The sequence below is a fragment of the Gymnodraco acuticeps genome, unplaced genomic scaffold (genome assembly GCF_902827175.1).
Source record: "Gymnodraco acuticeps unplaced genomic scaffold, fGymAcu1.1, whole genome shotgun sequence".
Taxonomy (NCBI): Eukaryota; Metazoa; Chordata; class Actinopteri; order Perciformes; family Bathydraconidae; genus Gymnodraco; species Gymnodraco acuticeps.
In genome coordinates, this window is record NW_022991180.1 from 2,069,245 (window position 1) to 2,084,260 (window position 15,016).

General features: G+C 43.2%; 1 protein-coding gene across 2 annotated transcripts; it reads right to left on the reverse strand.

The window, feature by feature from the left end:
* Positions 1-178: 178 nt before the first annotated feature.
* ppp4r3b (protein phosphatase 4, regulatory subunit 3B) lies at positions 179-14,841 on the reverse strand. Of its 2 annotated transcripts, none has more exons than XM_034237792.1 (16): positions 14,370-14,841; positions 13,726-13,781; positions 13,125-13,223; positions 12,322-12,945; positions 11,580-11,657; positions 11,001-11,117; positions 10,616-10,732; positions 8,199-8,330; positions 7,928-8,030; positions 7,744-7,830; positions 4,998-5,156; positions 4,699-4,868; positions 4,461-4,600; positions 2,706-2,854; positions 2,481-2,620; positions 179-2,324 (listed from the first exon to the last, which is right to left on the reverse strand). In XM_034237792.1, exons 1-16 carry the CDS (start codon positions 14,509-14,511, stop codon positions 2,214-2,216), a joined length of 2,424 nt encoding a protein of 807 aa, XP_034093683.1. In that variant the 5' UTR covers positions 14,512-14,841; the 3' UTR covers positions 179-2,213. The 2 variants fall into 2 exon arrangements, with proteins under 2 accessions (XP_034093683.1, XP_034093684.1); XM_034237793.1 differs by having other exon boundaries at positions 7,789-7,830; positions 14,370-14,840.
* Between the last annotated feature and the right edge of the window lie 175 nt (positions 14,842-15,016).

Here is a 15,016-nt window from a genome sequence, read left to right on the forward strand (position 1 = left end):
TGTTGATTTCTTGCTGTAAGATTTTCATAAAATCCACTAAATAATTTCAATAACCTAACATTTCTGAATCAAGTTATCAATTCAAACCATCTGGACCCAAAATAAATGATTCAGAATCAATTACAAATGACTAATTGCCAGATCAGTGAATTATTAAAACAAAGCCAGATTCAAAAAGGTCAATGTCAGGGTCACATTTAATTTCAAAACTTATCAAATAAAGTCATACAAATGTTAAGAATGGATAGTGGTAGTAAATGCACTTGGTACAAATTCATCAAGGGGCAGCAACACAGTCATATTGTTGGGAGACGCTGACAGACTGCTCGGGTTCTGCTGAACTCCTGAAAGCACATTGGCAATAATAATAATTTCACTTTGTGCTCCGACCCTGCTGCTCATAGCTCAGAAGTTCTAGGTCTGTGATCTGGTGGTTTTAGCTAATATCGATTACCTTCATCTGCTTCTCAGTGTTGCTTGTGGTGAGACCAGGGGGAAATGTTTTCAACCCGACAATAAAATGTCCGAAATACTCCGCTTAAACAACACCGTTCGACTCTAAAACTGCACATCAACCATTGGGTTAAATCATTTTCATCATAACTAATAAAAAAAAAACATCTCATCTGATCATAGTTTGAATTAAAGAAATGTCCTTCGACTTGTTTTTGATGTGCAGAGTTGTTTTAGGGTCAAACCTGAAATGAAAGCCCCTTGTAGCTCATGAGAATTCTTCATTCAGTTATAATTGCAAGATGTTTCACCAGCCAGCAGAGTCACAGAGCAGGGGAGCTTTTTTTTTTGTGTCTGATGCAAATAAATCTGAACCTGAGATCTGTCAGAGAGAAGGGTGCCAAGTCTTGAACCTCCTGATACAAGAGTGTGCACTAAATCTACTCTAAGCACACCGACAGCTCAGGTTTGTCACCAAATTAAAACAAAGGCTGGGCTTTGTGTGCATCTTAATGAGGCCACTAAATTGTTAGATTCACTAAAATACAAAACCCCAGACATCTGCAAATTGATGGCTGCAAAATGACTTTACTGCAGTTTTAATACGTTTTTGTAAAACCAGCATTTTCAACTTCTCTGCATTTTACATTGAATCAAATGAACTGGACTTAAAAGGGTGAACAGTGACCCCACCTTTTGTGCAACAACACCACAAATACACAGGTCGGCAGGTATCGCTCTCCCCTTGAAAATTAGATCAGGGAAAAAGGATTAAAAAGAAAAAAATACATCTGTACAGTACTTTTTAACAAAGTCATTAAATACAGGATTTCTGGCAAACGCAGTCCTGTGTGTGAGGCGTCGTCCTGTGTGTGTTGTGTTGTGTGTGTGTGCGCCTTGGCCGAACTGACACCATGGCTTTTGTAGGTTTGAGTCTTGCTCCTGTGGATCTAAGCCTCATTACCACTGAGTTTTCACCCTGGTACATTTTGTCATGTGTGACCCCCCCCCCTACTCCCTCCTCATCTCTCAACACATCATTTTCCTTCTTTATAGACCATTTTTTTTTCCCGACCGAATTGAAGAGTTCTGTGGCAGGGCGGCACTCACGGCTCAGCCAGTCAAGCTCTATCTGACGGCTCGTCCTGCTAGCCTGACTGGCTGCTGGAAATTCATACACTGGCTTCCTCTGTCTCTGGAGCTCATTGCTTTTGGTGTTGGAGGATGGAAGGGGGGAGTTCAGATCGAGGACACGTGAGGGCTCCTGTGGGGGGGGGGGGGGGGTAGTGCCGCAGCTTCCTTGCTACTATTGCTATAGCAACAGAGCAGAGTTGGAAACCGCCTTGGCATCGATACGTCCACCGCAGGCTCTCTGGTCGGTACGTTTGGATGGAGGATGAGGAGGAGGTCAGAACAGGGGGAGCAGAAGAAGTGTGAGAGGGGGGGGGGGGGTGAGTTCAGAAAGGAGATTTGGGATCTTCTACAGGAGTAAAAAGAAGAGGTAAAATCAACAGGCTGAAGAAACAGACTGATTTGTCTTTTTCTTTTCGAGAAAATAAGTTGTCCATCCTCTTCCACGAGGGACAGAAGAGGAGCAGAGATGAGGAAGGACAGGGTGAGGTGGGAGCTCGTCTTCGCCCGACTCCTCAGCGAGACGGACAGGTGGCACAGGCAGGCCAAGGACCAATGAGACGACCAGAGGAGGAGGAGGGGAGGGACTCTGTGTCCGTCCGCTACGACCAAACAGAGGAACGTTAGCCTTAAGAGCTCAGACGGGGCCGCTTTCTTGGAGACTGCTCTTCCTCCTCCTCCTCCTCTTCTTCCTCTTCATCCTCATCATCTGGGTAGTCCACCAAACCAACCATAGCAGTCTGTAACACAGAGAAACATCAGAAAGATTGACATAAATGCCCACATAGAAAGCATAACAAAATATATATAAAATATAACGGTTTTCGGCAGTTGGCGTCTGTCAAAATGATTCCTTCTCATGCTGACACAAGGAGAGTAAATACTTCCGTTATTACCTTCACTACTGGTGTGGCAGGAAGTGCAACTGTTTTGACGGAGGAAGCTGAACTGTTGTTTGGAGTGACGGCCTGTGAGGCGGGGGGGCTTACAGCAGCTTTCCCGTTATTGTTGGCACCATTAGCTCCGTTGGCAGCTCCTGCAGAAACAGGGTGTAAATATCTAACTGCAAAGGGCTGTGGCAATCAGGAAATGATACGGAGAAAGAGACCAGGGCAGCTTACCTTTTTTGGCTTCCATGTACTTTCCGTAGCTGTCGGCGAAGTCTTCCTCCATCCGGCTCTTCTCCACAGCCTCGCTTTCATCATCATCATCGTCGTCGTTGAACAACAACTCCTCGTCCTCGTCCATCGACCGTGCATCTCTGCGATATCTACAGGGAAGTAATAACTTCATTAAGCACAAATATCTACTTTCATGCAGGGGTAGGAGTGGGACCTGGGAATACTCATTACACATAGTTCACATTCGCATCTCTAATGCCCCTTTCGCACCAAGGCTTTTCCCGTTCTAGCTCCGTGCTAGAGCTTTACTGGTTCGGAACCGGTTCTTCGGTTCAGCTCCCGCTCTGTTCACACCGCTCAGAGCCCGACTGGTGCTCAATCAATCAATGTTTATTTATATAGCCCAATATCACAAATGTTACATTTGTCTCAGTGGACTTCACAGTTTGTACAGAATATCAGTATGACAATACGACACCCTCTGTCCTTAGACCCTCACATCGTACAAGGAAAAACTTCCAGAGAAAACCCACAGTTTAAAGGGGAACATGGGAGAAACCTCAGGGAGAGCAACAGAGACGGACAGACGTGCAATAGATGCCGTGTGTAAATCGAAAAGATAATACATTTGCTGCGTCATTGTTCGCGTCATGACGTAACCATTTGCGTGCCTGCTTCATAAAGCCAAACTGCGCGGAAACCCCTCACATCGACAACAACAATGACCGATTGTATTGAAGCGCTACTCGTTTTGGTTTTGCTCTGTCGAAATGGAAGAAATGGGACGACTTTACTACCAACTTTTCAGTCGTTACATGCTACATTCAAAAGTTCTTTACAATCATCATCATCAACTTCAACGACGATTCCGTAGGAGAAAGAAGGTACGTCCTATTCGATGGCGTTAGAGCTAGCTGTTGTTAGCGTCTGCATGCGCCAAGCTCAAAATACCCAGCTTTGCAGCATTAATTACTATGGTATAACATTCAAACTGATGCCCCCGCCTCCGACGTAAGCGTGACGTATGCGGTGCTTGCTTTCTAGACCGACACCTTTTTGGCGCTTGAAACTAACCGGATTCAGGAGCTTAGAGGCGGCTCCGCTGCGGTGTGAACAGGAAAAAAACTGTGCTTTTCAAGCTCCAGCTCCGAACCGGCCCTGGAACCACGTTGGTGTGAAAGGGGTATGTGATAACGATAACTGAACCGATTTGACCTTTGCAGGGTATATGCAGGAATCCTGAAGTCAAATGTAATACCTTTTAAGACCCTTCCATACATTTTAAGACCTCATCGCCACTTCGAGTTTTAACCGGTTACATTGGCGACAGACTTTACCTCACATTTACTACAGTATTGATTGTCCTTCCTCCTTATCTTCCAACCATTTGGACGCAAACTTGCATTTCCCCATAACGATGTTGTTTAACAACCGGCGTAAACGGCCCTTCGCGCTATTAAGCAGTGAGCGTGCGATGTCCTGTTCAGATGACGTCAAATCCAACGGGATGCCATAAAGAAACTACACAGAATCACACTACTCTCCTACGCAATGATTACATTCAGGCACACTGTAGAATACAACCTCTTTGGACAATTGATATACTTATTGAAAACAAGCTACAAAATGTAATACCTTGGAAAATGCCGTTTAATACTTTTTAATAGCCTTAATTTTCACTAAATTGATTTATCAACTTTGAATACTTTTAAGACCCCGCGGACACCCTGCTTTGTGTCCCATCTGTCTACTGACCTGTTGAGTCTCTGACTCTGTCGGTCTTTTTCCTGCTCGTATCGGCCCTTCAGGCCCTTGAAAGTCTGGACGTACTCGATGGATTCAAGTGCTTTGTAGAAGTTATCCACAATGTGAGCGATGAGAGACTTAACGTCCTCCTGGAAAAAGAAGAAATCACAAGACATCCACCATTAGTGCCTCAAGCGCACATACCCTTCACTAATACACATTTTGATTAAGTTTAGTATGTGCCCACCACTTTAATGAACTCAAAGAGCTCTATGGTGGCGGAGTTGAGGAGGTTGTATCGGGTGCCGTTGTCCAGCAGGGCGTTAATGACGGGCTCAAACAGGTTCCCTTTGATGATATAGCGGTTGTAGTACTCATCCTTCAGGCCAATGATCCTGCGCATGAAACGAAGGGCACCTGGGACAAAAAACAGACAACTTAGTAAAAAATGAAGCATGAATGAGTGATTTGTAACTAAATATACAAAGTGGGATAGCAATGGATCGACAAAGCAGCAGGAAGTTATGTGCATGTGCGTGTACTTACAAAGAGCGAGGAAGGTGTGTTTTGAGTTCATTAGCACCAGCACTCTCCTGAGCAGGTCTTTGTTCATGATGTAGGTCTTGATGTGGTAGGTGTGGTGCTCCACACAGAAGGTCAGCAGCTCTAGGATCAGTGCCAGCAGCTGAGCCGTCTGGAAGTTATCTACACAAAATAAAACAAAGCAAATAAGCAAGGCAAATTGTCTTTTTGTATTCAATTGTGTGGATTTCTAGATTATACATAATTATAAGCAAGGCAAGTTTATTTATATAGCACCATTCAACAGAAGGCAATTCAAAGCGCTTTACAAAAATGAAAGACATTAAGAGCATTAAGAAACATTATAAGATTATATCTAAAAACACTCATTTAAAAGCTAAGATAAAACTTACAGTGCAGTTTAAGATATGAATATATCAATTAAAAGCAAAAACAAAAGTCTTCAGCCTGGATTTAAAAGTAGATCCGTTTAACCAAATAAAAACACTATTAATAGTTATTTGCAGCTCTCGGACTGTTTACATGACGCAGTGTTGTAGTCAAGTCACCAATTCACGAGTCCAATTCACGAGTCCAAGTCACTCTCGAGCCACCACTCTTCAAGTCCGAGTCACCCAGGGAGAGTCGTAGTTGAGTCCTAGTCCAAGTCACCCAAGGAGTGTCCGAGTCGAGTCCGAGTCATCATTACCTGTGTTCGAGTCCAAGTCCGAGTCAACCAAGGAGTGTCCGTGTCGAGTCCGAGTCATCATTACCTGTGTTCGAGTCCGAGTCCAAGTCACCCAAGGAGTGTCCGAGTCAAGTCCGAGTCATCATTACCTGTGTTCGAGTCCGAGTCACCCAAGGAGTGTCCGAGTCGAGTCATCATTACCTGTGTTCGAGTCCAAGTCCGAGTCAACCAAGGAGTGTCCGTGTCGAGTCCGAGTCATCATTACCTGTGTTCGAGTCCGAGTCCAAGTCACCCAAGGAGTGTCCGAGTCAAGTCCGAGTCATCATTACCTGTGTTCGAGTCCGAGTCACCCAAGGAGTGTCCGAGTCGAGTCCGAGTCATCATTACCTGTGTTCGAGTCCGAGTCACCCAAGGAGTGTCCGAGTCGAGTCATCATTACCTGTGTTCGAGTCCGAGTCACCCAAGGAGTGTCCGAGTCGAGTCATCATTACCTGTGTTCGAGTCCAAGTCACCCAAGGAGTGTTCGAGTCATCATTACCTGTGTTCGAGTCAGAGTCCGAGTCACCCAAGGAGTGTCCGAGTCGAGTCCGAGTCCAAGTCACCCAAGGAGTGTCCGAGTCGAGTCATCATTACCTGTGTTCGAGTCCGAGTCACCCAAGGAGTGTCCGAGTCGAGTCCGAGTCATCATTACCTGTGTTCGAGTCAGAGTCCAAGTCACCCAAGGAGTGTCCGAGTCAAGTCCGAGTCATCATTACCTGTGTTCGAGTCCAAGTCACCCAAGGAGTGTCCGAGTCAAGTCTGAGTCATCATTACCTGTGTTCAAGTCCGAGTCACCCAAGGAGTGTCCGAGTCGAGTCCGAGTCATCATTACCTGTGTTCGAGTCCAAGTCCGAGTCACCTAAGAAGAGTCCAAGTCAAGTCCGAGTCACAAGTCTTCATGTATTAATCTTCGTGGATATATATGTTGAAACGTAGCTGCTCCTCTACATTGCTTTTATCCTGTCATGTTATACTAATCTGTCTATTGAACTGCTGTAAAGCGAGTTTGGCTACAATTATTGTAATAGGCGCTATACAAATACAAAGCTTATTACTAATATTATTATTACTATTGTAAATTACCTTTAATATGTCTAACTATATTTAAAATGAGTTACCTTTTACAGAAGTGATTATATTTGTATGCCAATATTTTCCTATGGTAAAGTTTTCGTTTTGCACTTTTATTTTTGATAGTAATAAGATCGGGACTCTTATTTTGAAGGAACTTTTACTGGTTAAATCGGTTTACTGATAAAGATTGAGCCCCAGAAAGCACATGGCTACTTAGCATGCAAAATGACTCATTCTGCATGTTAAGTAGCCATGTGCTTTCGTGTTATGGCTGAATCTTTATTTATTGATTAGATCATGTTACTCTGATGATAGTGTTCAACACAGCCTATATGTCTGAACTCGATCCTTAGAGTAATGTGTTACGGAGCCTTCTCTTCAATATTGTTTACACATAACGAGCATTTTGCGCTGCTCTTTTCCAATGTGGAAGCAGAATGTGTGAAAGCATACAGCACGATGCGGGGTGTGTCTCTAGACATCTTTAGACTGGAATAGCAGGGCCCAGTACGTGAACTCGCCTCGCAGGTGCACATGCCAGGATAGAGGACATCAGAGTCCAGAGAAAACTTGCTCGAGTCCAAGTCGGAGCGTCAATGTACAAGTCGAGTCCGAGTCATCGTGGGGGGAAAAATTCACGAGTCCAAGTCCAAGTCAGCGTACGCGAGAATTCACGAGTCCGAGTCCAAGTCAGCGTACGCGAGAATTCACGAGTCCGAGTCCAAGTCAGCGTACGCGAGAATTCACGAGTCCGAGTCCAAGTCATCGTGCGCGAGAATTCACGAGTCCAAGTCCGAGTTGCGTCAATCAGTGCGTGAGTCCGAGTCGAGTCACGGGTCCTGAAAATCGGCACTCCAGTAATAAATAACAGCTTTAGTTTTAAGTTATTATGAAGAGGTCAATTATTAAATTGTAATCTAGTGGGTACAGGTCAAAGAAATGCAATGGTATAGTTCCCAGTTAACTGACATGCTTTGTCTGTTGGGTGGTTCTCTGTTGCGTTAAATTCCTCACCTGGACAGACCGGGTTGATCTTAGTTGATCCCTCCTGCAGATCTGAAAAGGCAACGACACAGAACAACCAATCACATTCTCTGTTTATCTTACAGTCTGAAACATTTCAGTTTATGCGAGGCCTCTGTCCCCAGCTCACCTTTTGAGATTTTGTCATGTGCCGTGTTGGCCAGCAGAGGAGCAGTGAGGACGTGCATGCAGTACTTGTAGAAGAAACTCAGAAACTCTGTCTTCTCCGTTTTCTAAAAGAAAAATGAAGAAGCTTTAATAAAGTGCTGTGAATGTTTTACCGTTGAAGGAAGGCTATGTAATTCACCAGCTGGCTACATATGATATAGATAAGATCCCTGCAATGCACACAACATTTTATAGCCGTTCCATTGACATTCCTGCGTGCTGGTCCTGCTTACATTGGTGGAAGCGAGCATGTTCTCGGGGTCGATTAGCGTCCTGAGCAGACCCATGAGCTGGACAGCCCCCCCCAACTCTGGGTCGGAGTCACAAATCATCTGCTTGATCACCACATTTATCAGCAGGACATCCTGTACACCAAGGAAACACACAGAAAAATATAAAGTTAAGACATATTCTGATTTTAAGAGATCTACTTTTTAAGAAACTTTGTGGATTCCCTAAACTATTCAAGGTGAACAACTTTAAAAGGTCTCCTATTATACTGTTTTTCATCAATATATTATAGGTCTCAGATATATACAAAACATGTCTCTGATTGGCTGAAACACCAAACAGATCATTGCAGCATCCCATAATCCCCTCTGTTTCAAAAGTGCTGATTCTCTGTCTGTTACTTTAGATAAAAATAAGGAGCCCCTCCCCACGCCCCTCTGAGAGATATTTGGTTAAAAAGAACACAATGGTGCTCTAGGAGGAGATTCAGATGATAAGGTGGGGGAGGTTACCGTGGTTGGTGATTGGCTAATGGTTACACAAGCCAAAAACATCGTTATGACCAGGGGTGCACATCACTTTTTTGCCCTGGTTCTCAAAGGAGCACCTGGAGATGTTGCTTGGTGCTCATCCTTAAAATGAAATAAACCGTAACTTTTGAGGGGGTCTTGACTTTATTTGCCAGACACACGGCACTGAACACACATGCAGAGGTGAACACAGAACACACATGCAGAGGTGAACACAAGACAACATTAGCACGACCAGTAATCCTACAAGCTGTCATCACTCCCTCCTGACTGTTCTCCTCACTGTCTTCCTCTCTGTCAGACATGGTAGCTGATGATGTAGGCCTACTACTTTCTCTCTGGTTGAGTCTGTGATTAGCTGCTTGCATCCACAAGTCAACAGCTGGTTTTGGGTCGAAAGTCTCTGTTGTCATCTTAGAAAAGTGGATGTAATCAAATAAGTATGTGAACATAACCAATAGCCTACCATAGCCAATAACAATTTAATGTAACTTATTTTATTTATGTTGTTCATTCATATCTTATTTTACCTTAACATTTATTTATGTATGCATATTTTTGTATCTCTCCAGTTTTAAAGGATATTTTTGTTTACTGTCCTATAGTATACATTGGAATGATTTCAAACCTGTTTATCCCAATAATTATAAAGGAGTGCCTTGGAAATATGTGTTTACATAAATTGTGACCAAACCGTTTGAACTTAGACTAAGAGTCCTTTACGTCACTGAGCTGTAGTTAACTTATCAGCCTCTCAGTCTGACTGGAGAGGACTCTCCCTCCACATCATTGTAGAAACATCTTCTTCTTCCGTTAGAGCAGCTAGCACCAGATGCTAATAACAACAGCGCCGGAACCGGTGCACCCTCCCTCTCTCCCACGCTCACTCGCATTTTGGCTGTGAGCTGCGGGCGCCAGATAAGCCAACATCCCCCATTTTCATCACTTACAGCGCCCATCGTACAGGGCAAATGCAACGTGTAACCGGGGTGAAAAGGGTGTTACATTTACTTAATTGTGAATATTGTTACATCAAGGCCGAAAATTAGGATGAGCCCCAACGGTCAAAAATGTTTTTTTCCCTCCCAGAGCTGCCAGCGCAGCGCCTCCACAGATCTGGCGCCCTAGGCGAACATCTATTACGCCAGTGCTACGGGCCGGCCCTGAGTTCATATCATAGGTTCATATGCAACTCGCAAATATATTTCTCTCTCTCTCTCTTCTCTTTTCTCTCTTCTCTCTTCTCCCTTCTCTCTCTCTCTCAATGTTGGTACGCAAATGCGCCTTTTTTCAAATGACACGGTGCTCTTTTTTTGGCGGAGGTGCGCATGCGCACCAGTTATGTGCAGCCCTGGTTATGACATCATAAAGTGGCCAAAATCTGATCAGCTCATTTTCAGACAGGTTTTTATATAAATGGATCAGGAATCTTTTTTCCTGAAACCTTGAGAATCTCTTTACACATGGTTATGGACACAAGACAGGAAAAGTGGATTTTGCACAATATGTGACCTTTACTGTATTTACATTAGAGGTATAAGGTGATCACAAACACCCAGGATGACATTTGATATTTAAAGGTCTCCTTGATTACTAAGTGCTCAGGAGGAGGACTGCTCTATTCATTTGTAAAGCTTCTTGCCATTTCCAGTTATATGGCACATGAATTGTATGTTAAATTGCTGCAGCACAGAAATTGTAAGATGCATCCCTCAGTATACATCAAACAGTAACAACCAACTGGAGGATCAAACACAATGCAGATGTTCACCGTTCTTTTGTCACAACAATGATGTGATAGATATATTTATTTTTAAAGGAGAAATGATCACGGGCTGAACGAAACAATTCCCTGGCGTCTAAAAAGGGCAAGATGTTTCAATGCTTACGTCGTCCGTCTGCTGAGGCTCCTGCATGACAAACTCCCTGACCATGGAGGGGCTGAATTCCACCAGGTAAGAGAAGATGTCTGTAGCTGCTGCCCTCACCTGCAGGTCGTCCATTCCCTGAACAGGAGAAATAAACGAGTTAAGAGCCGAACAAAGAGAGATATCAACACACTATAATGTTTCACAGTTGGACCATTCACAGACAAGAAACAAAAACCAAGGGACTGTTTCATGAGCAGCCAATTCATGCAACGCCCAGAGTATAATGATAAGATTGATAGGCTTTATTGTTCCTTTGGGAAATGTGTGTTGGACAGTAGTGCCTGCAGTATAAAATCTCAGCAAGACAACAGAAATATTCATCCAAGTACACATGCCAACATACCATCACTATTTCAAGAGCAGGTAAAATTCCTAGATTTGCCAGAGTTTTAAAGAAAGCATCTCTGTTTTGTGGCTGCAACGTCTGTGAAAAAGCGCAGAATTCCTTGACAAAGTTCACCTGAGGAGAAGAGAAAACACAGATTTAATGTTACATCAAGATTCGACAGATTCAAGGAAACCGTTGAAGGTCATTGACAAAAATACTGTCTTCAAGCATTGTTGCATTTGTGATAGTGTTCAACAGTGGAAGACATTCTGGTGTAAAACAGTCATCCTCCCTATTCCAGGGAGAGACACTTTTAAAAAAAGGTTAAATAAATGACAACTGCTGAGCTATTAGAATGAATGATTTCCTATGTTACTGTCATTGAGAGGCTTAACTGTAGGAATACTGTTGCCAATGTGGTTGTATTTTTGATAGAGGTAACTCACATCAATATCATTATGGAAAACTGCAGAAATGTCGGTAAATATTTAACCCTTGTGATTGAAATGGCATGAAAGACAGCAATCTATATATTTAAAACAGTAACACAGAGTACATTTAATTCCCATAGCAATGAATAGCAACATCACTTACAAGCTCTCTCCTTTTACTGTCCTCTGTGGCTTCATCTGTGAGCTGTGCAAACACCTCTGTAAGGAACTTCTCGTCCTCCTGTGGCACATGAAAAACGGGGTTCAGAAATCAAATACAAAGATGGACAAAATACGGGAAAATGTGTTCGTCATTTAGTGTGAGTCACAACATAAACTGGTGTGCTGTTCCGACGACACAGAGAACCTATGATTCTAATATACAATCATGTAGATATCCAACACCTGAATATAGAAATGGACGGACAGTCATTTGGATGTACAGGTATCTTTTTGAAATAAACACATGCTTCACATAAGCTCCATATTAAAAATCCACTTACAATCAAGACAATGGACTCCCGACTCATTCACTGATTGACCTGACAAATTGTGTTTAAATTATTTTACATTTTTAATGTTTCAATCGTCATATTACATTTGATACTGTTTGAGCATGTATATGGAAATGTAGTAAGCAATTTAGCCAAAAGTATGAGCCATGTTATTCTTCAGAACCGCAGAGAGGGCAGGTTCTCTTGCACATGTTAAACAAAGTTCAGTGGCAACTGATATTAAAACATTTACATATACATTTAAGAAAACACATGCGGCAATGTTCAATGCAACCTGTTAAAATGCCAACGACATTCGGAAGTAAAAAAAAAAAAAAAAACGTCCGACAACGCATGGTTAATATATTGTACTTTTAGAATAATAAAAAGTTACCTGGTTTTGATTATTACCTGCAACATACTGACAATCTCCACCTTGTTGAAGAAGATAAAGGAGGTGAGTGTGGACAGGAAGTTCTCCTCAAAAACAGACGGCGTGGGCAGGATGATGTCCTGGATGTACTGCACCCGGTAGGTCTGGTGGATCTTCTGCCGCAGCTCAGAGTCCGTGATCGGGATCACTTCTTTAAACTTTGCCGTCTTGGTCAAGAATTCCCGGTGCCGTTTAGGCTGAACCAGCGCCGGGTCATACTCAAGGCATCCAACCACATCCATGATACAGTCATCAGAGAACATCACCTCGAATAGGGCCGCTTTATTAAGGAACAAGACACCCCGAACAATCTCATAGAGATGATGTAGGCCTTCTCTGTTGTCCAGGTCCTCGCATACTCTGAAGAGACCCAGGAGTTTCTTGATGTAGCCTTCGCTCATCAGGGCCAGGGCCAGTTTTTCCCTCCTGATGGGTGAAGAGAGGACAGATGTAACCAGGTCAGCGATCTCCTCCAGTCGGCTTAACTCGCAAGGAGGGAGCTCCACCAGGTGGCTCGTCTCTGGAATCTCCTCAAAGCGTTCCTCCTCCGACTCATCAATGGGGTCCTGGGTAATGTCCAGGGCAGGGTCCTTGCCTTGAACCTGGAAGATAACAAGTTGGTAGATATGAAGTTAGGTGTCAAACTAGAAGTTTCAATGTAGAGTTCGGAGCAGTGTCACTTAAATATCAGTTCTAGAAAATTGAGTTTCACCCCTCCCGTTTGAGTACAACTTTTTTTCTTTTTAAATGCATACTGTAACTTAAACTGGATGGTAATTACCTGGCAGATCTTCTCCCATATCTCATCGCAACCTGCCTTTTCCTGGAAACTTAGGGCAAGGTCATAATTGTCAGCTTCCGACCAGACAATCAGTGTGTCCTGAAGTAGGAGAGAGAAACATCAAACTGTACTATGAACTGCTCATCATATTCACAGGAAACACTGAAACATGGTTGCATGAACTCACATGATCAAAACACCCTTCCAGAGAGTGAGCCTTCACACGTTACAAACAAGTACTTTAAAGGCTTTTCATATCCTTTAGAAAAAAAGATAAATGAGATTGCTTTGTCTACAATCAGATCTATTCAAGTACTCAAATCAAGTAACAGTTTTCTGTTACAGATTCCTCTCCACATACTGAATGATAATATCAATAACAAGTGTTCAAATACTGATGATGTTACCAGTCTATTGCTTGATACCTAGTGTAGACCCCAAGATACTGAATTGTCTGACAGCTTGTCTGTGTTGCATCATTGAAGCAGTATTTGTTTAGCAACAAGTCTCAATGTTGAAATGATTACATTTTCACACTCCAAGTCTTAAATGACCCACTGTTTGCTACCTTCTGTAGCTGATCAAGATTATCTTTTCTTACCTGTTGTTTCTGATATGCAGTATTCGGGCTTATCTTCGACTCCAATAGTAGAGATCCTAAAACACAAAGGCTTGGGTAACTTGATTTTCAAGCTGGTGCGAATGATCACAACAAAGATTACCACGACTAATTCTCGAAGGTTAAGAACAATTCATCTGTCTTGAAGTTGGAGAGCTTGCGACGCTAGGTAGACAATGTACAAGGATGAATAAAACACTTTTTCCAAAGTTGAAACAAACATCAGAAAGGCTTTTACAACAGTTATCCTATTTAAGTGTTATTCATTTTATGCGTTGGTCTGTGGATGTACTCATAATGCTTTTCAATCCAAAGCATTTGTATCAAGTTAGTACATTTAAGACTAGACTTTGAAGGCCCCCCATGCTACAGATCATGTCGCCAGCTAAACCAAGGAGCTTGCTAGCACAAGCGATTCAATAAATTGTTGCCTTTTCTTTGGGGTAAGTTCTTATACCAATTGTTCCAACAGCTAGAAACGTTACAAACGCTGAAAGGAATTCAAAGCAGCATTCCCAATAAGTTAACCAAGCACACAGTGAACAATTATGTCCGGACAACAAGAAGTTAGCATGCTAATGATAGCCCACATAACGTCAATGATGCTAAGCTAACTGAGAACTCACCGTCTGATTCGGCCCGAACTAATAATGATATTCCCTTTAGCCGTTCAACAAACGTAGAAGAAACGTGTCCGGTGCCCCGATCGTCCCACTGACGGTCTTCATTTAGCGTATATACTTTCACTCGCCGCCGAGTGTCCGACATGGTGAACCGAGTCGGAGCTAGCAGGCTAGCAGAATGCTAACAAGCTATCACCTCACCCCGTCTGGTGTTCTCTACCCTCGACCTGTTAACTTTGTTTCCACCCGCATGTTACACAACATGCACGTCTAAGTGAATTTCACAACAGGAGAGAAATGTATCAGTCGCTATTTTATAAACATATTCCGTTCACGGTGTGAAACAACTTAACGGGAGGCCTATTGTTAAACAGTAAAAATTCACAGAGAACACAACAACTCTAACGGCCTTCTTGCTAACGTCCACAGACCGCCATCTTGTAATCCGATCTTGTGTTCTTTTTCTTCTTCGACGTCAATCAAGCGGTAACTGCCGCGCGGTCTCCTCCTCCGAGCGGAGTCAGCCAATAGCAGGCCGCAGCGCCGCCAGTGTAGAGCGACACCTAGCGGGCCAGAGGAGTAACGGCCGCGGCAATCACCAGCTTATCAGAACCAGAACCAGACTAAAGCAAAGTCGTACTGTTAATATA

Coding starts and splice junctions, on each gene's coding strand:
- ppp4r3b (XM_034237792.1), bottom strand. CDS start 14,511: ATGTCGGACACTCGGCGGCGAGTGAAAGTATATACGCTAAATGAAGAC. Junction 7,831..7,927: donor ACATGACAAAATCTCAAAAG/GTGAGCTGGGGA, acceptor TTGCCTTTTCAG/ATCTGCAGGAGGGATCAACT. Junction 2,325..2,480: donor CTGCCACACCAGTAGTGAAG/GTAATAACGGAA, acceptor TCTGTGTTACAG/ACTGCTATGGTTGGTTTGGT.